This window comes from Onthophagus taurus, unplaced genomic scaffold, assembly GCF_036711975.1.
Source record: "Onthophagus taurus isolate NC unplaced genomic scaffold, IU_Otau_3.0 ScKx7SY_16, whole genome shotgun sequence".
Classification (NCBI taxonomy): domain Eukaryota; kingdom Metazoa; phylum Arthropoda; class Insecta; order Coleoptera; family Scarabaeidae; genus Onthophagus; species Onthophagus taurus.
In genome coordinates, this window is record NW_027248941.1 from 667,898 (window position 1) to 687,612 (window position 19,715).

The 19,715-nt window shown below is 29.1% G+C and overlaps 2 protein-coding genes across 4 annotated transcripts; both read left to right on the plus strand.

The window, feature by feature from the left end:
* The first annotated feature begins 2,115 nt into the window (after positions 1-2,115).
* On the plus strand, positions 2,116-3,043 carry LOC111415346 (uncharacterized). Of its 2 annotated transcripts, none has more exons than XM_023046975.2 (3): positions 2,116-2,214; positions 2,270-2,669; positions 2,719-3,043. In XM_023046975.2, the coding sequence occupies exons 1-3, from the start codon at positions 2,197-2,199 to the stop codon at positions 2,976-2,978; spliced, it is 678 nt and encodes a 225-aa protein (XP_022902743.2). In that variant the 5' UTR covers positions 2,116-2,196; the 3' UTR covers positions 2,979-3,043. The 2 variants fall into 2 exon arrangements, with proteins under 2 accessions (XP_022902743.2, XP_022902744.2); XM_023046976.2 differs by having other exon boundaries at positions 2,270-2,660.
* Positions 3,044-3,092: 49 nt separating this feature from the next.
* LOC111415342 (Neprilysin 3) lies at positions 3,093-13,585 on the plus strand. Of its 2 annotated transcripts, none has more exons than XM_023046965.2 (7): positions 3,093-3,272; positions 7,736-7,802; positions 7,858-8,027; positions 8,084-8,710; positions 11,928-12,098; positions 12,153-12,301; positions 12,357-13,585. In XM_023046965.2, the coding sequence occupies exons 1-7, from the start codon at positions 3,261-3,263 to the stop codon at positions 13,504-13,506; spliced, it is 2,346 nt and encodes a 781-aa protein (XP_022902733.1). In that variant the 5' UTR covers positions 3,093-3,260; the 3' UTR covers positions 13,507-13,585. The 2 variants fall into 2 exon arrangements, with proteins under 2 accessions (XP_022902733.1, XP_022902734.1); XM_023046966.2 differs by lacking the exon at positions 3,093-3,272 and adding an exon at positions 7,401-7,504.
* The last annotated feature ends 6,130 nt before the right edge of the window (positions 13,586-19,715 follow it).

Here is a 19,715-nt window from a genome sequence, read left to right on the forward strand (position 1 = left end):
TTGACAGGTCGCCATTTTGATTTATCTGTCATTAAAAAAGTTAAATTATCTCGAGAACGCGTTGAGATTAAGTAGTCGTGTTTGGTGTTAAATTAATGCGTTTTTAACACTCGATGCGACCAAATGGTTTATAATTAATAAAAAACATACCAAAAATTAATCTTTTTTTTTTAATTTTTCAAAATCGGCCATTTTGGATTTTAAACATTCTTCAAATGCAAATTTTAACGATTTATTTGAATCGAGAAGCTCGAATTTGTTCGAATTGATACCCAACATGACTAATTTTCGATTAAAAATTAATTTTGACAGGTCGCCATTTTGATTTATCTGTCATTAAAAAAATTAAATTATCTCGAGAACGCGTTGAGATAAAATAGTCGTGTTTGGTGTTAAATTAAAGCGTTTTTGACGCTCGATACAACTAAATAGTTTATAATTAATGAAAAAGCATAAGAAAAATTATTCATTTTTTTTCATTTTTTGTAACAAAAATAAAATTTTACTCTAAAATAATAAGGAAAAATGATATTTATGCTAAAAAGAAAATTTTTAAGATGGAATTGTAAAAAAAATAATTAAAATCGGCCATTTTGGATATTAAAAATTCTTCAGATGCAAATTTTAACGATTTATTTGAATCGAGAAGCTCGAATTTGTTCGAATTGATACCCAACATGACTAGCTTTCGATTAAAAATTAATTTTCACAGGTCGCCATTTTGATTTATCTGTCATTAAAGAAATTAAATTATCTCGAGAACGCGTTAAGATAAAGTAGTCGTGTTTGGTGTTAAATTAACGCGTTTTTAACGCTCGATGCAACTAAATGGTTTATAATAAATAAAAAAGCATACTAAAAATTATTCATTTTTTCTTTTTTTATAACAAAAATAAAATTTTACTCTAAAATAATAAGGAAAAATGGTATTTATGCTAAAAAGAAAATTTTTAAGATGGAATTGTAAAAAAAATAATTAAAATCGGCCATTTTGAATTTTAAAAATTCTTCAAATTCAAATTTTAATGATTTATTTGAATCGAGAAGCTCGAATTTGTCCGATTTGATACCCAACATGACTAATTTTCGATTAAAAATTAATTTTGACAGGTCGCCATTTTGATTTATCTGTCATTAAAGAAATTAAATTATCTCGAGAACGCGTTGAGATAAAGTAGTCGTGTTTGGTGTTAAATTAACGCGTTTTTAACGCTTGATACAACTAAATAGTTTATAATTAATGAAAAAGCGTACCAAAAATTATTCATTTTTTTTTTTTTTATAACAAAAATAAAATTTTACTCTAAAATAATAAGGAAAAATGATATTTATGCTAAAAAGAAAATTTTTAAGATGGAATTGTAAAAAAATAATTAAAATCGGCCATTTTGAATTTTAAAAATTTTTCAAATTCAAATTTTAATGATTTATTTGAATCGAGAAGCTCGAATTTGTCCGATTTGATACCCAACATGATTAATTTTCGATTAAATATTAATTTTGACAGGTCGCCATTTTGATTTATCTGTCATTAAAGAAATTAAATTATCTCGAGAACGCGTTAAGATAAAGTAGTCGTGTTTGGTGTTAAATTAACGCGTTTTTAACGCTCGATGCAACTAAATGGTTTATAATAAATAAAAAAGCATACTAAAAATTATTCATTTTTTCTTTTTTTATAACAAAAATAAAATTTTACTCTAAAATAATAAGGAAAAATGGTATTTATGCTAAAAAGAAAATTTTTAAGATGGAATTGTAAAAAAAATAATTAAAATCGGCCATTTTGAATTTTAAAAATTCTTCAAATTCAAATTTTAATGATTTATTTGAATCGAGAAGCTCGAATTTGTCCGATTTGATACCCAACATGACTAATTTTCGATTAAAAATTAATTTTGACAGGTCGCCATTTTGATTTATCTGTCATTAAAGAAATTAAATTATCTCGAGAATGCGTTGAGATAAAGTAGTCGTGTTTGGTGTTAAATTAACGCGTTTTTAACGCTCGATCCAATTAAATAGGTTATAATCGAAAATCGGGCATATTGAATTTTGAAAATTTTCAATTTGCAAAAAATTTGGACAATTTAGAATGGTTATTTCCAAGCAACCCATGACAATCTTATTTTCTTTTTTAATAAACGTCAAAAAATCAAAAATTTTTCGATTACTATTAATAAATATTAACCCAAAATGGAATCAACTTACATAGTAAGCCAAATTTTAATGTTAACGAAAAAATTAACGTAATTTTAATTAATTTTAGGTCGAAACCCATAATTGCCCCTTCATCGGGATCGAAACCGACGACGTTTACTCGTGTTTTCGAAACGAGGCGTGTTGCGAGGGCGGTTGTTGCCCAAAACCGTATTTAACGACGTTTCGGATGTGTTACGTCTGGTTAACGATAGCCGCGGTGCTTTTCGTGTGCTCGGGGGGGCTAAAACTGTGCAAATCCCGCCGGAGATTAACCCAAAATCGATTTTTAAACCAAAATAATACTCCCAATAACCAAGATGTTCACGAAATCGCCAATTTACAACTATATTTAAACAACCCCCCACCCAGATTATCAAACTTAGACGAACAAATTAATTTGAGAAGTCTTTTAGGATCAACCGATGCGTGTCACATCGCCATCGATCGATACATCGCGTGTAGAAACGGCAAGAACCAATTCATTCCAATTTAATTTGATTAATTTTAATTTTTTAGCGAGGACTCGTTTGAATGCTTGTTCGAATTTACCCCCACCCTATAACTCGGTCGGTGCAAAAGAGACCAGTTGTGACCCGTTCGATCCCCCACCACATTACAGCACGCTCGTTTCCGATTCGACCGCACCAAAAACGAACGTTCCCGAAGTTCAAAATCCCCACTCGGAAATCCGTTCGGAAATCGGGTTGGAACAAGTTAACCCCCACGATTTAGAACGAGATGGCGATAAAAATTGCAATAATAACGAAGATGTTTAAAAAAAATGAAATCAAATATGTTTAACTAAAATCATTTGGAAAAAATAAATAATAACAACAACGAAGTTAGTTGCGATTCGTTCGGGGAGAAAGAGAAAATCAATAGATTAAGGCGTCGCGACGTTGGGCGTCGACCCGTTCGGTGTGAGAAAATCGCCGTGTTGGTTTTTGAGGGGTTTTAAATTTTTAAAGTTAATCAATCGGATTAATTAATAATTAATCGACGTTTTAAAAGTTTTAAAAGTGGACAAAAAATATTAAGGAGTGGTTTTTAAGCACATTATGAGCGTCAAGGTTAGTACATACACATTAATGAATTAATAAAAAAATTTTTTGCACCTAAAAAATTGTTTTGAATCGGCTTAAACAAATTACGTAGTGTTTGAGTTGAAAAATCTGTTTCGATATACGTTTTCGCTTCCAAGGTTATATTTAAATATCGGGAGAGCGAATTAGATCGTGGAGGGGGGATTTATAAACACTTAAAGATGGAATGTTTATTTTCAATGTACCGGGATGAGATAAAATTTTATTTTTTGGATAATATTTAAGTGATTGTTGATAAATTTGACTAGGGGAGGGCGGGTTTGCTCGAATCGATACCCAACACGACCACTTTTTGATTGAAAATAAAGGTGTTGATTTTGACAGGTGGCCATCTTTATTTTTTATCACCACACAATCGATTTTATCTAATTTGTCTTTAATCAAAATTAAATTATCTCGAAAACAAAGATTGAATTAAAAAAAAATAATCAAAATCGACCGTTTTGAATTTTGAAAATTCTCTAAATGCAAATTTTAATGATTTATTTGAATCGAGAAGCCCGAATTTGTTCGAATCGATACCCAACATGACTATATTTCGATAAAAAATGGCGTTGACGTTTTAATTTTGACAGATCGCCATTTTGATTTATCTGTCATTAAAGAAATTAAATTATCTCGGTAACGGATTAAGATAAAGTGGTCGTGTTTGGTGTTAAATTAACGTATTTTTAACGCTTTATTCGATTAACAAGGTTATAATTAATAAAAAATGTAAAAAAAAAATTACTGATTACTTTATTATAACGAAAATATATAATTTAACTCTAAAATTATAAATGGGAAGAATATTTGGTGTTAAATGAAAAAATTTTGAGATAGAATTAAAAAAAAATTAATCAAAATCGGTCATTTTGAATTTTGAAAATTCTCTCAATGCAAATTTTAATGATTTATTTGAACCGAGAAGCCCGAATTTGTTCGAATCGATACCCAACATGACTATTTTTCGATACAAAATGGCGTTGACGTGTTAATTTTGACAGGTCGCCATTTTGATTTATCTGTCACTAAAGAAATTAAATTATCTCCGGGACGGATTAAGATAAAGCGGTCGAGTTTGGTGTTAAATTAACGCATTTTTAACGCTTTATTCGGTTAACAAGGTTATAATTAATAAAAAATGTTTTAAAAAAAATTGCTGATTACTTTTTTATAACGAAAATAAAATATTAACTTTAAAATTATAAATAGGAAGAATATTTAGTGTTAAACGAAAAATTTTTGAGATTAAATTTAAAAAAAAATTAATCAAAATCGGCCATTTTGTATTTTGAAAATTCTCTAAATGCAAATTTAATGATTTATTTGAATCGAGAAGCTCGAATTTGTTCGAATCGATACCCAACATGACTATTTTTCGATAAAAAATGGCGTTGACGTTTTAATTTTGACAGGTCGCCATTTTGATTTACCTGTCATTAAAAAAAATAAATTATCTCGGTGACGGATTAAGATAAAGTGGTCGTGTTTGGTGTTAAATTAACGCGTTTTTAACGCTCGATCAAACTAAATAGGTTATAATTAATAAAAATATATCAGAAAAAAATTCAATTACTCATTTTTTTTCTTTTTTTTATATAGAAAATAAAATTTTACTCTAAAATAATAAGAAAAAAAGATATTTATGGTAATAAAAAAAAATTTAAGATGGAATTAAAACAAAATAATCAAAATCGGCCATTTTGAATTTTGAAAATTCTTTGAAAACAAATTTTAATGGTTTATTTGAATCGAGAAGGTCGAATTTGTTCGAATCGACACCCAACACGGATAATTTTCGATTAAAAATTGATTTTGACAGGCCGCCATTTTGATTTATCTGTCATTAAAAAAATTAAATTATCTCGGAAACGCGTTGAGATAAAGTAGTCGTGTTTGGTGTTAAATTAACGCGTTTTTAACGCTCGATTCAACTAAATAGGTTATGATTAATGAAAATATATTAGAAAAAACTCAATCATTTTTTTATATAAAAAATAAAATATTACTCTAAAATAATAAGGAAATGAGATATTTATGTTAATAAAAAAATTTAAGATGGAATTAAAAAAAAATAATCAAAATCGGCCATTTTGAATTTTGAAAATTCTTTGAAAACAAATTTTAATGGTTTATTTGAATCGAGAAGCTCGAATTTGTTCGAATCGACACCCAACACGGCTAATTTTCGATTAAAAATTGATTTTGACAGGTCGCCATTTTGATTTATCTGTCATTAAAAAAATTAAATTATCTCGAGAACGCGTTGAGATAAAGTAGTCGTGTTTGGTGTTAAATTAACGCGTTTTTAACGCTCGATTCAACAAAATAGGTTATAATTAATGAAAATATATTAGAAAAAAAATCAATTAATCATTTTTTTTCTTTTTTTTATATAAAAAATAAAATTTTACTCTAAAATAATAAGGAAATAGAATATTTATGTTAATAATTAAAGAAAAAATAATCAAAATCGGCCATTTTGAATTTTGAAAATTCTTTGAAAACAAATTTTAATGATTTATTTGAATCGAGAAGCTCGAATTTGTTCGAATCGACACCCAACACGGCTAATTTTCGATTAAAAATTGATTTTGACAGGTCGCCATTTTGATTTAACTGTCATTAAAAAAATTAAATTATCTTGGAAACGCGTTGAGATAAAGTAGTCGTGTTTGGTGTTAAATTAACGCGTTTTCAACGCTCGATCCAACTAAATAGGTTATAATTAATGAAAATATATTAGAAAAAACTCAATCATTTTTTTATATAAAAAATAAAATATTACTCTAAAATAATAAGGAAATGAGATATTTATGTTAATAAAAAAATTTAAGATGGAATTAAAAAAAAATAATCAAAATCGGCCATTTTGAATTTTGAAAATTCTTTGAAAACAAATTTTAATGGTTTATTTGAATCGAGAAGCTCGAATTTGTTCGAATCGACACCCAACACGGATAATTTTCGATTAAAAATTGATTTTGACAGGCCGCCATTTTGAATTATCTGTCATTAAAAAAATTAAATTATCTCGGGAACGCGTTGAGATAAAGTAGTCGTGTTTGGTGTTAAATTAACGCGTTTTAAACGCTCGATCCAACAAAGTAGGTTATAATTAATAAAAATATATCAGAAAAAAATTCAATTACTCATTTTTTTTCCTTTTTAAATAAAAAACCAAATTTTACTTTAAAGTAATAAGGAAAAAGGATATTTATGTCAATAAAAAAAATTTAAGATGGAATTAAAAAAAAAATAATCAAAATCGGCCATTTTGAATTTTGAAAATTCTTTGAAAACAAATTTTAATGATTTATTTGAATCGAGAAGCTCGAATTTGTTCGAATCGACACCCAACACGGCTAATTTTCGATTAAAAATTGATTTTGACAGGTCGCCATTTTGATTTATCTGTCATTAAAAAAATTAAATTATCTCGAGAACGCGTTGAGATAAAGTAGTCGTGTTTGGTGTTAAATTAACGCGTTTTCAACGCTCGATCCCACAAAATAGGTTATAATTAATAAAAATATATCAGAAAAAAATTCAATTACTCATTTTTTTTTCTTTTTTTATATAAAAAATAAAATTTTACTCTAAAATAATAAGTTAATAGAATATTTATGTTAATAATTAAAGAAAAAATAATCAAAATCGGCCATTTTGAATTTTGAAAATTCTTTGAAAACAAATTTTAATGATTTATTTGAATCGAGAAGCTCGAATTTGTTCGAATCGACACCCAACACGGATAATTTTCGATTAAAAATTGATTTTGACAGGTCGCCATTTTGATTTATCTGTCATTAAAAAAAATTAAATTATCTCGAGAACGCGTTGAGATAAAGTAGTCGTGTTTGGTGTTAAATTAACGCGTTTTTAACGCTCGATCCAACTAAATAGGTTATAATTAAAAATAAAGCATGCAAAAAAATCGTTAAATTAAATTTTTGGTAAATTTTCACTCCCGACGTTTACATTTAACACAAGCGACGCACAAAACGTTTTATTTTTTTTACCTGAAAATGTATGCACGCAAAACGCGCATGTTCCGAGGCGGTTTTATTTACAAAATAGGTCTCGGTTATCGTTTCGCTCTCGCCAATTCTCGGGACAGTACTCCAAATCGCTTCAAACGATTTGGATCATCGCTAACATAAAATTTTCATCGGATACAAAAATACGATAAATTAAGTTTTTTAATAAAAGTGGAGGTGAGTTAAAATCGATTTAAACAAAAATTGGGTTTATTGATGAATTATTTGGTGTAATGGGAGGATGTCGTGCCCTTTGCTACATACTCGGAAAGAAAGAGAGAGAGTAAATGTGATCGTCAAGTGTATAATGACGGTTTTTGCGCTATAAATAACGACAATTTGAGATCATTTCGAATTCGATGATAATAATAATAATTATGTAATAATAATAACATTCTTTTTGATTAGATGACGAAATATAAACATGCAGATTTCGCAGATGAAGATAGCATCGGAAGTGTTCAACTTACCGAAGGTAAATAATTAATTAATTAATTAAAATTACCTTATTTATTTATGTTTTTGAACAGGAATAAGCACGAGCGCGACTCACATCCGTTATCACACCGGTTCGAGCATGTGGCGGAGACGTTCAATGTTAGAAAAAGGTCTTTTGGTCATGGTCGGAACGTTACTTTTCGTCGTTATCGTTTTAGCGATCCTTTTAAACGGCGCCGATAACACAATTCATGAACAAAGAGTAAACAAAAATTGAATAAATTTAAACAAATATTGAATTTAAAAATTCTCTTTTAGATTAAAAACTCCCAAAACAACGCAACAAAAAATCTTCCATGTTTAAACGAGACCTGTATTCACATAGCCAGTACCATATTGGGATCGATGGACTCCAATGTAGATCCTTGCGACGATTTTTACGCTTACTCCTGCAACGGTTGGATTAAAAATAACCCGACGCCCGAAGGGAAAAGTTCGTGGAGTACATTTTCGAAATTAGAACAACAAAATCAACTGGTAATCAAACACGTTCTCGATAAACCCATCGAAACGCTCAAATCAAAAGCGGAGCAAAAAGCGAAAATGTATTATCAATCGTGTTTGGATTCGAATGAAACGATTGAGGCGTTGGGGGCGAAACCGATGTTGGATTTATTGAGGAAATTGGGCGGGTGGAATGTGACCACCGCTAATTTTACGTTGGATTTGGAAAGGTGGGATTTGCAAAAAATTATTCAACCCATCCAAAACAAATATAATGTTGGAGCGTTATTTTCGTACGCTGTCGGCGAGGATGATCGAAATTCGAGTAGACATATCTTGCAAATTGATCAGAGTGGGTTGGTTTTACCAACGAGGGAGTATTATTTGAATAAAACCGAACATGGGAAAGCCGTTAAAGCTTATTTGGAATATATGACTAAAGTAAGTTAAAAAACATTAAATTTTTTAACGATTTTATGGTCCACTTCCGGTCTATCGACCATCTTGAAAATATCTTAGATCAAAAAATCGAAATGAACATCCCATATACACAAAATTTTAAAAACATAGTTGCAATGACATCAAAAAAAACAATGTTGCCGACTTTTTGGAGGACACTGTATATTTCTGTACAGTAAGCGTCATAAGTAGGGTGCTTCAAATTCAATTAATTATTAATGTTAAAATTCGTAATCTACGATAAAAATCCTTTAAAATGATACCAAACACGACCCATTTACGATTAATTTCAAATTACCGATTTCGGTTTCGAATTCGCCTGATGATGCTAATTTCAAAAAAATTTTTAAAAAAAGAATTTTTTGATCGGTGATTCTACAAGAAATTGGAAACGTTTCAAGATGTCTTAAATAATTAATTTGTGTATCTTTCAAATATAAATAATCAAGATAGGTAGCTTCCTTTTTCTAATTTTTAGTAAGAAATTCGTAATCTACATGAAAAACCCTTTAATTTGATACCAAACTCGCCATATTCACGAGGATATAAAAAAAAACAAAATGGCGGCCACTTTGGTGATTCTTAACCTAACATTTTTAGTTTTCAATATAAATATATCGTGTTTGGTATCAAATTAAAGCAAATTCAATTTTATAAACGATTTTAGTCACCAAAATATCGATTTTAATTAATTAATTCTTTCTTGCGAAATTAATTAATTCTGCAAAATCACTTAAAAATTTTATTTTGATGGAAAATCGTAATCTGTATTAAAAACCCTTTAATTTGATACCAAACTCGCCATATCTATGATTATATAAAAAATAAAAGTGAAAAACAAAATGGCGGATTTTCTATTGATTTATAACCTAACTTTTTTAAGTTTCAAGATAAATATAGCGTGTTTGGTATCAAATTATAGCAAATTCAATTTTATAACCGATTTTAAAAGCGAAAATATCGATTTTGATTAATTAATTTTTTTTTGCGAAATTATTTAATTCTACAAAATCGCTTAAAAAGTCTAATTTCAATGAGAAATCGTAATTTGTGTTAAAAACCCTTTAATTTGATACCAAACTCGCCATATTCACGAAGAATTAACAAAAAAATCAAAATGGCGGATTTTTTTTTTGATGCATAACCTAACTTTTTTAACTTTCAATATAAATATATCGTGTTTGGTATCAAATTAAAGCAAATTCAATTTTATAACCGATTTTAAAAGCGAAAATATCGATTTTAATCATTTAATTTTTTGTTGCGAAATTATTTAATTCCACAAAATCGTTTAAAAAGGTTAATTTTAATGAGAAATCGTAATCTGCATTAAATACCCTTGAATTTGATACCAAACTTGCCATATTTATTATGAAATAAATAAATAAGAGAAAAACAAACAAAATGGCGGATTTTTATTGATTCATAACCTAACTTTTTTAATTTTTAAGATAAATATAGCGTGTTTGGTATTAAACTAAAGCAAATTCAACTTCATAAACGATTTTAACCGCGGAGATATCGATTTTAATTAATTAATTTTTTTTTTGAAGTAAATAATTTCACAAAATCGCTTAAAATCGGTTGATTTCAATGAGAAATCATAATCTGTATTAAAAGCCCTTTAATTTGATACCAAACACGCTATATTTATGATGAAATGAAAAATTAAAAGAAAAAAAAACAAAATGGCGGATTTTTATTGATTCATAACCAAACTTTTTTAATTTTTAAGATAAATATAGCGTGTTTGGTATCAAATTAAAGCAAATTCAATTTTATAAACGATTTTAACCGCGAAGATATCGATTTTAATTAATTAATTTTTTTTTTGAATTAAATAATTTCACAAAATCGCTTAAAATCGGTTGATTTCAATGAGAAATCTTAATCTGCATTAAAAGCCCTTTAATTTGATACCAAACACGCTATATTTATGATGAAATGAAAAAATAAAAGAAAAAAAAACAAAATGGCGGATTCTTATTGATTCATAACCTAACTTTTTTAATTTTTAAGATAAATATATCGTGTTTGGTATCAAATTAAAGTAAATTCAGTTTTATAAACGATTTTAACCGCGAAGATATCGATTTTAATTAATTAATTTTTGTTTTGAATTAAATAATTTCACAAAATCGCTTAAAATCGGTTGATTTCAATGAGAAATCTTAATCTGCATTAAAAGCCCTTTAATTTGATACCAAACACGCTATATTTATGATGAAATGAAAAATTAAAAGAAAAAAAAACAAAATGGCGGATTTTTATTGATTCATAACCTAACTTTTTTAATTTTTAAGATAAATATAGCGTGTTTGGTATCAAATTAAAGCAAATTCAATTTTATAAACGATTTTAACCGCGGAGATATCGATTTTAATTAATTAATTTTCTTTTTTGAATTAAATAATTTCACAAAATCGGTTTATTTCAATGAGAAATCTTAATCTACATTAAAAGCCTTTTAATTTGATACCAAACACGCCATATTTATGATGAAATGAAAAAATATAAGAAAAAAAAACAAAATGGCGGATTTTTATTGATTCATAACCTAACTTTTTTAATTTTTAAGATAAATATATCGTGTTTGGTATCAAATTAAAGCAAATTCAATTTTATAAACGATTTTAACCGCGGAGATATCGATTTTAATTAATTAATTTTCTTTTTTGAATTAAATAATTTCACAAAATCGGTTTATTTCAATGAGAAATCTTAATCTACATTAAAAGCCTTTTAATTTGATACCAAACACGCTATATTTATGATGAAATGAAAAATTAAAAGAAAAAAAAACAAAATGGCGGATTTTTATTGATTCATAACCTAACTTTTTTAATTTTTAAGATAAATATAGCGTGTTTGGTATCAAATGAAAGCAAATTCAATTTTATAAACGATTTTAACCGCAGAGATATCGATTTTAATTAATTAATTTTCTTTTTTGAATTAAATAATTTCACAAAATCGGTTTATTTCAATGAGAAATCTTAATCTACATTAAAAGCCCTTTAATTTGATACCAAACACGCTATATTTATGATGAAATGAAAAATTAAAAGAAAAAAAAAACAAAATGGCGGATTTTTATTGATTCATAACCTAACTTTTTTAATTTTTAAGATAAATATATCGTGTTTGGTATCAAATTAAAGCAAATTCAATTTTATAAACGATTTTATGAATTTTTTAGGTCGGTGTTTTATTAGGTGGTGAACCCAACTCCACAAAAGAACAAATGTCGAAAATAATCGAGTTCGAAACGAAATTGGCCAACATAACAACACCGAGCGATCAACGCCGCGACGAAGAAACCCTTTACAACCTAATGACCATCAAAGAATTACAAGATAAAGCGGGATTTGTAAGTATTAGCCTCATTAAAGTAAATTTTAAACAATTAACTCGTTAATTTTAGTTGGATTGGAGAAGCTTCTTTGAAAACGCGATGAAAATCGTCAACAAAAAGATCACCATCAAAGAAAACATCGTTGTTTACGCCCCGGAATATTTAGGAAACCTAACATTACTTATCAAAGAATATAACAAAACGGAAGAAGGAAAAATGTGAGTTAATTTAAGTTTTAATCAATTAATTTATAATTGATTTATTAATTTTTAGAATCTTAAACAACTATTTGATTTGGAGAACCGTCCATACCTTCACAGGGTGTCTCTCAAAAGTCTTCAGAGATGCTTATAAAGGATTACGAAAAGTTTTAATCGGAACCGAAAGCGGGGATGAACCCCAATGGCGATTTTGCGTAAGCGACACAAATAACGTTTTAGGATTCGCAATCGGTGCTATTTTCGTGCGAGAAGTATTCGACGTTGAATCAAAAATTCACGCCGAATCGATGATAAACGACGTTCGTAACGCTTTTAAACGCAACTTTAAAAATTTAAACTGGATGGACTCAGAAACGAGGAAATTAGCCGAAATTAAAGCGGATGCAATAAGCGATATGATCGGTTACCCCGAATTTATACAAGATCCTAAATTACTAGACGATCGTTATTCGAATTTAACCGTACGAAATGATACTTATTTCGAAAACAACATAAACGCGAATTTTTATAATTTAGTTAAAAATTTAGAAAAAATTAACGAACCAGTTAACAAAACAAGTTGGAGTATGACCCCATCAACAGTCAACGCTTATTACAGCCCAAGTAAGAATCAAATGGTTTTCCCAGCTGGTATTTTACAAAGCCCTTTTTACGACTCAAAATACCCGGCGAGTTTAAACTTTGGTGGGATGGGGGTGGTTATGGGGCACGAATTAACCCACGGATTCGATGATCAAGGCCGCGAATTCGATAAAGACGGGAATTTGCATCAATGGTGGAACAACGACACAATCAAATTGTTTAAAAATCGCACCGAGTGTTTCTCGAAACAATACAGCAAATACCAAGTTAATGGAAAAAACTTAAACGGCAACCAAACCTTAGGAGAGAACATCGCGGATAACGGCGGATTAAAAGCGGCTTATCACGCTTATTTAGCTTACTCAAAAAATAAACCAAAACCCGACGCGTTACCCGGACTAAAATTAACCGATAAACAATTATTCTTTTTGGCTTTCGCGCAAGTTTGGTGCTCGACGAATACGGTTGAAACGGCCAATTTAGAGATTATTAAAGATCCGCATAGTCCCGCTAAATTCCGGGTTATCGCGTCGTTAACTAATTTGAAGGAATTCAGCGAGGAGTTTAATTGCCCGGTTGGGGCGAAAATGAACCCGAAGGAACGATGCGAATTATGGTAAAAATTAAATTTAATTCATTCAAAACAGTACTTATTTAATTAAATTAATTTTGAAATCGTTTATATAGGCAACTTATTTAACACGCGAATTCAAATTTATTTTACTTACCGATAGATGGCGCAAAAACCGGAATTTCTAAATTTTCCCCTGAAAAATAAAAATTATTTATTATTATTTTCAACAACAATAATTAAATATAATTAATAATAAGTTAATTTTTAAAAATGTTTAAAATTTTGAGGTTAGCGTCTTTTTTTTAGTAATTTCTTTTTTGCTAATTTGACGTATAACCTCAAAATTAAAAAAAAACTGAAGTTTTGGGCTGTCATTAAATTATTTTTTTTATGTCAATTCTCCTAATTTACAAAATCACTAAAATCGTAAAACGTCAAATTTAAAATTATATCGCATAAACGTCAAAGTGAATTTGAATGAAATAATCACCTTATTTTTGTTAAGTTCATCGCCAGATTTGACTCCGTTGCACTTTCTATTGCTCCAAATCCTTAAAAACATCAAAGCTTTTATAAGCTATTCCAAGAGATTTTGAGGTTGACGCTGAAGATGGTTTGGGACGTCTTGTTATAAAGCTGGGCGCTAGATGGCGCTGGTTTCTTCGACCATCTTGTATTAATTCTAGAATGAGAAAATGGCGTTATATGATAAGCTGTATAACTCAAAAACAGAAACAAAATCATATCGAGAAGCAAATCATCGAAGGTAGAGGCAAAATATCGGGGGCACAACAACATCGGCATCATTTCCAGAAGGTGCAGAAACAAGATAATGATTATTTCTAGAAAAAAATATGTGCAGAAGAGAAGAATCAGATGTAGTAGTCATATTATAGCAAATCCAGAAAAAAACATCATGGGCAGAAACATTTTATCATTGCCAAAAAGACGCTTAGCATTAATCTAATCATTTCCAGAAGAATACATTATGTGTAGAAGAGTAAAATCAGGTGCAGAAGTCATATTATAGTTATTTCCAGAAGAAAACATCACGGGCAGAAGCAAAATATCATGGGCAGAAACATTTTGTCATTGCCAAAATGAAGCTTAGCATTAATCTGATAATTTCCAGAAGAATACATTATGTGCAGAAGAGAAAAATTATATGCAGAAGTCATATTATAGTAAATACAGAAGAAAATACCATGGGCAGAAGCATTTTATCATTACCAAAAGAAGTGTTAGCATTAATCTGATCATTTCCAGAAGAATACATTATGTGCAGAAGAGAAGAATCAGATGTAGAAGTCATATTAAAGCAAATCCAGAAGAAAACGTCATGGGCAGAAGGAAAATATCATAGGCAAAAACATTTTATCATTGCCAAAAAGAGGCTTAGCATTAATCTGATCATTTCCAGAAGAATATGTTATGTGCAGAAAAGAAAAATCAGATGCAGAAGTCATATTATAGTAAATTCGAAAGAAAACATCAAGGGCAGAAGCGAAATATTATAGGCAGAAACATGTTATCATTACCAAAAGGAGTGTTAGCATTAATTTGATCATTTCCAGAAGAATACATTATGTGCAGAAAAGAAAAATCAGATGTAGAAGTCATATTAAAGCAAATCCAGAAGAAAACATCATGGGCTGAAGGAAAATATCGTAGGGAAAAACATTTTATCATTGCCACAAAGAGGTTTAGCATTAATCTGATCATTTCCAGAAGAATACATTATGTGCAGAAAAGAAAAATCAGATGTAGAAGTCATATTAAAGCAAATCTAGAAGAAAACATCATGGTCAGAAGGAAAATATCATAGGAAAAAACATTTTATCATTGCCAAAAAGAGGCTTAGCATTAATCTGATAATTTCCAGAAGAATACGTTATGTGCAGAAGAGAAAAATTATATGCAGAGATCATATTATAGTAAATTCAGAAGAAAACACCATGGGCAGAAGCAAAATATCATAGGCAGAAACATTTTATCATTGCCAAAAGAGGCTTAACATAAATCTAACCATTTCCAAAAGAATACGTTATGTGCAGAAGAGAAGAATCAGATGCAGAAGTCATATTATAGTAAATTCAGAAGAAAATACCATGGGCAGAAGCATTTTATCATTATCAAAAAGAGTGTTAGCAGTAATTTAATCATTTTCAGAAGAATACATTACATGCAGAAAAGAAAAATCAGATGCAGAAGTCATATTATAATATATTTAGTAGAAAACATCATGGGCAGAAGCGAAATATCATAGGCAGAAACATGTTATCATTACCAAAAGGAGTGTTAGCATTAATTTGATGATTTCCAAAAGAATACATTATGTGCAAAAGAGAAGAATCAAATGTAGAAGTAATATTAATGCAAATATAGAAGAAAACATCATGGGCAGAAGGAAAATATCATAGGAATAAATATTTCATCATTGCCAAAAAGGGGCTTAGCATTAATTTGATCATTTCCAGAAGAATACATTATGTGCAGAAGAGAAGAATCAGATGTAGAAGTCATATTAAAGCAAATCCAGAAAAAACATCATGGGCAGAAGGAAAATATCATAGAAAAAACATTTTATCATTGCCAAAAAGAGGCTTGGCATTAATCTGATCATTTCCAGAAGAATACATTATGTGCAGAAGAGAAGAATCAGATGCAGAAGTCATATTATAGTAAATTCAGAAGAAAATACCATGGGCAGAAGCATTTTATCATTATCAAAAAGAGTGCTAGCAGTAATCTAATCATATACAGAAGAATACAGGATATGCAGAAGAGAAAAATCAGATCCACAAGTCATATTATAGTAAATCCAGAAGAAAATACCATGGGCAGAAGCATTTTATCATTACCAAAAAGAGTGCTAGCAGTAATCTAATCATATACAGGAGAATACAGGATATGCAGAAGAGAAAAATCAGATCCACAAGTCATATTATAGTAAATCCAGAAGAAAACATCATGGGCAGAAGCAAAATATCATAGGCAGAAACATTTTATCATTGCCAAAAGGAGTGTTACCATTAATCTGATTATTTCCAGAAGAATACATTATGTGCAGAAGAAAAGTATCAGATACGGAAGTCATATTATAGTTATTTCCAGAAGAAAACATCACGGGCACAAGTATCATTGCCAAAAAGAGAGTTAGCATTAAATTGATCATTTCCAGAAGAATGTCAGAAACACCATCGAGCGTAGAGAAATTTGATGCTTAGCATGTAAAAGATTAGGAACAAAAATAATGTCATGGCCAGATGTAGAATGAACTAGGAAGTAAATAACCATAGGCAGAAACAACTTATTAGCTGTAAAAGTGAAATATCAAGTGTAGAAGTTGCACCATAACGTTTGCACAAAAAGAAACCAAGTGCAGAAGCAAAATATCTTGTTCAGAAAGTGAATATCAGTCGGAATCGAAATATCATTGGTGGAAATAACTTTATTGATGAAGGCAGAAAAAATCATTACAAGAAAAAACGAAAAATAAAGAGAAAAATTGAAATATCAAATGTGGAAGTTACACCATAACGTTTGCAGAAGCAAAATATCTTGTTCAAAAACTAAATGTCACTCGGAATCGAAATATTATTGGTGGAAATAACTTTATTAATGAAGGCAGAAGAAATTATTACAAAAAGAAGCAAAATATCTTGTTCAGAAACAAAATGTTGCTAGGAATCGCAATATTATTGGTGGAAATAACTTTATTAATGATGGCAGAAGAAATTATTGCAAGAAGATGCAAAAAATAAGAAGAAAAAGTGTAATGGTGGTCATTTTGCGGAAGAAATCATTATGCCAAAAGCATAATTTCATTGCCAAATGCAAATTATTTGGTGAAAAAGTGAAATATCGAGTGTAAAAGTTGCACCATAACGTTTGCAGAAGAAAAAATTAAGTGCAAAAGGAAAATATCTTGTTCAGAAACAGAATGTTGCTCGGAATCGCAATATTATTGGTGGAAATAACTTTATTGATGAAGGCAGAAGAAATTATTACAAGAAGAAATGAGAAATAAGGAGAAAAAGTGTAATGGTGCTCATTTTGGGGAAAAAATCATTTTGCCAAAAGCATAATTTCATTGCCAAATGCAAATTATTTGATGAAAAAGCGAAATATCAAGTGTAAAAGTTGCACCATAACGTTTGCAGAAGAAAAAATTAAGTGCAGAATGAAAATATCTTGTTCAGAAACTAAATGTCATTCAGAATCGAAATATTATTGGTGGAAATAACTTTATTAATGAAGGCAGAAGAAATTATTACAAAAAGATGCAAAAAGTAAGGAGAAAAAGTGTGATGGTGATCATTTTGAGGGAAAGATCTTTTTGCTAAACGCGTAATATCATTGCCAAATGCACATTATTAGACGTAGAAGTGAAATATCAAGTGTGGAAGTTGCACCATAACGTTTGCAGAAGAAAAAATTAAGTGCAGAAGGAAAATATCTTGTTCAGAAACTAAATGTCATTCAGAATCGAAATATTATTGGTGGAAATAACTTTATTAATGAAGGCAGAAGAAATTATTACAAGAAGAAACGAGAAATAAGGAGAAAAAGTGTAATGGTGGTCATTTTGGGGAAAAAATCGTTTTGCCAAAAGCATAATTTCATTGCCAAATGCAAATTATTTGATGAAAAAGTGAAATATCAAGCATAAAAGTTGCACTATAACGTTTTCAGAAGAAAAAATTAAGTGCAGAAGCAAACTAACTTGTTCAAAAACTAAATATCACTCGGAATCGAAATATTATTGGTGGAAATAACTTTATTGATGAAGGCAGAAGAAATTATTACAAAAAGATAGGAGAGAAAGTGTGATGGTGGTCATTTTGGGGTAAAAATCATTTTGCCAAAAGTATAATTTCATTGCCAAATGCAAATTATTTGATGAAAAAGTGAAATATCGAGTGTAAAAGTTGCACTATAACGTTTGCAGAAGAAAAAATTAAGTGCAGAAGCAAAATATCTTGTTCAGAAACAAAATGTTGCTCGGAATCGCAATATTATTGGTGGAAATAACTTTATTGATGAAGGCAGAAGAAATTATTACAAGAAGAAACGAGAAATAAGGAGAAAAAGTGTAATGGTGGTCATTTTGGGGCAAAAATCATTTTGCCAAATGCATAATTTCATTGCCAAATGCAAATTATTTGGTAAAAAGTGAAATATCAAGTGTAAAAGTTGCACCATAACGTTTGCAGAAAAAAAAATTAAGTGCAGAAGCAAAATATCTTGTTCAGAAACAAAATGTTGCTCGGAATCACAATATTATTGGTGGAAATAACTTTATTGATGAAGGCAGAAGAAATTATTACAAGAAGAAAGGAGAAATAAGGAGAAAAAATGTAATGGTGGTCATTTTGGGGAAAAAATCATTTTGTCAAAAGCATAATTTCATTGCCAAATGCAAATTATTAGATGTAGAAGTGAAATATCAAGTGTGGAAGTTGCACCATAACGTTTGCAGAAGAAAAAATTAAGTGCAGAATCAAAATATCTTGTTCAGAAACTAAATGGTGCTCGGAATCAAAATATTTTTGGTGGAAATAACTTTATTGATAAAAACCCCAGTCTTTTACCCCAATTTTCTGTCAATTTAAACGCTTTCCTAGTTTTATATCAACATAAAAATCAAAAATGTTGAGTGTAGACCACTCAAATAAATTTTTTTGCTTACAAATTACCAACAATATAAAATTAAACGATTTCAACATCAATTTAATGCAAGGTTCAGTGGCGTAACATTAAGTTATTAAAAATGACAACTTTCCGAGCGAGGTTAAGTTTAAATTTCGCGCCGTTACGCCACTGGCTCTAAATCTGTCAAATTAATTTCGAATCTCAATTTGATGAAATCAACCGATATTTTATAAATATCGCGTTACTTTTGTTTTAATTTTAATGAAATAACCAAACAACGCTTATATAATCGTTAAAATGTTTAAAAGATGTCGTTTTTAAGATCTAAATGAATTAAGACAATTTTTTTAGGATAGGAAATAAATTTTATTAAAACAAAATGATGATATAGTGCCATAATTTGTAATTAATTAATTAATTGGTTTAATCTCTCTGATCCTTTTGTTAGCTTAGATAATTTATAGCGAAAAAAGAAAATTGGTATTTTTTAAGAAAACGCATATTTTTACCTGTGATATAAATAAATGTATTAATAAAAATGAATTAAAACAACAAATATGTTATTATTTAATGTCAAAATTTAATTTTTGACGTTGATTT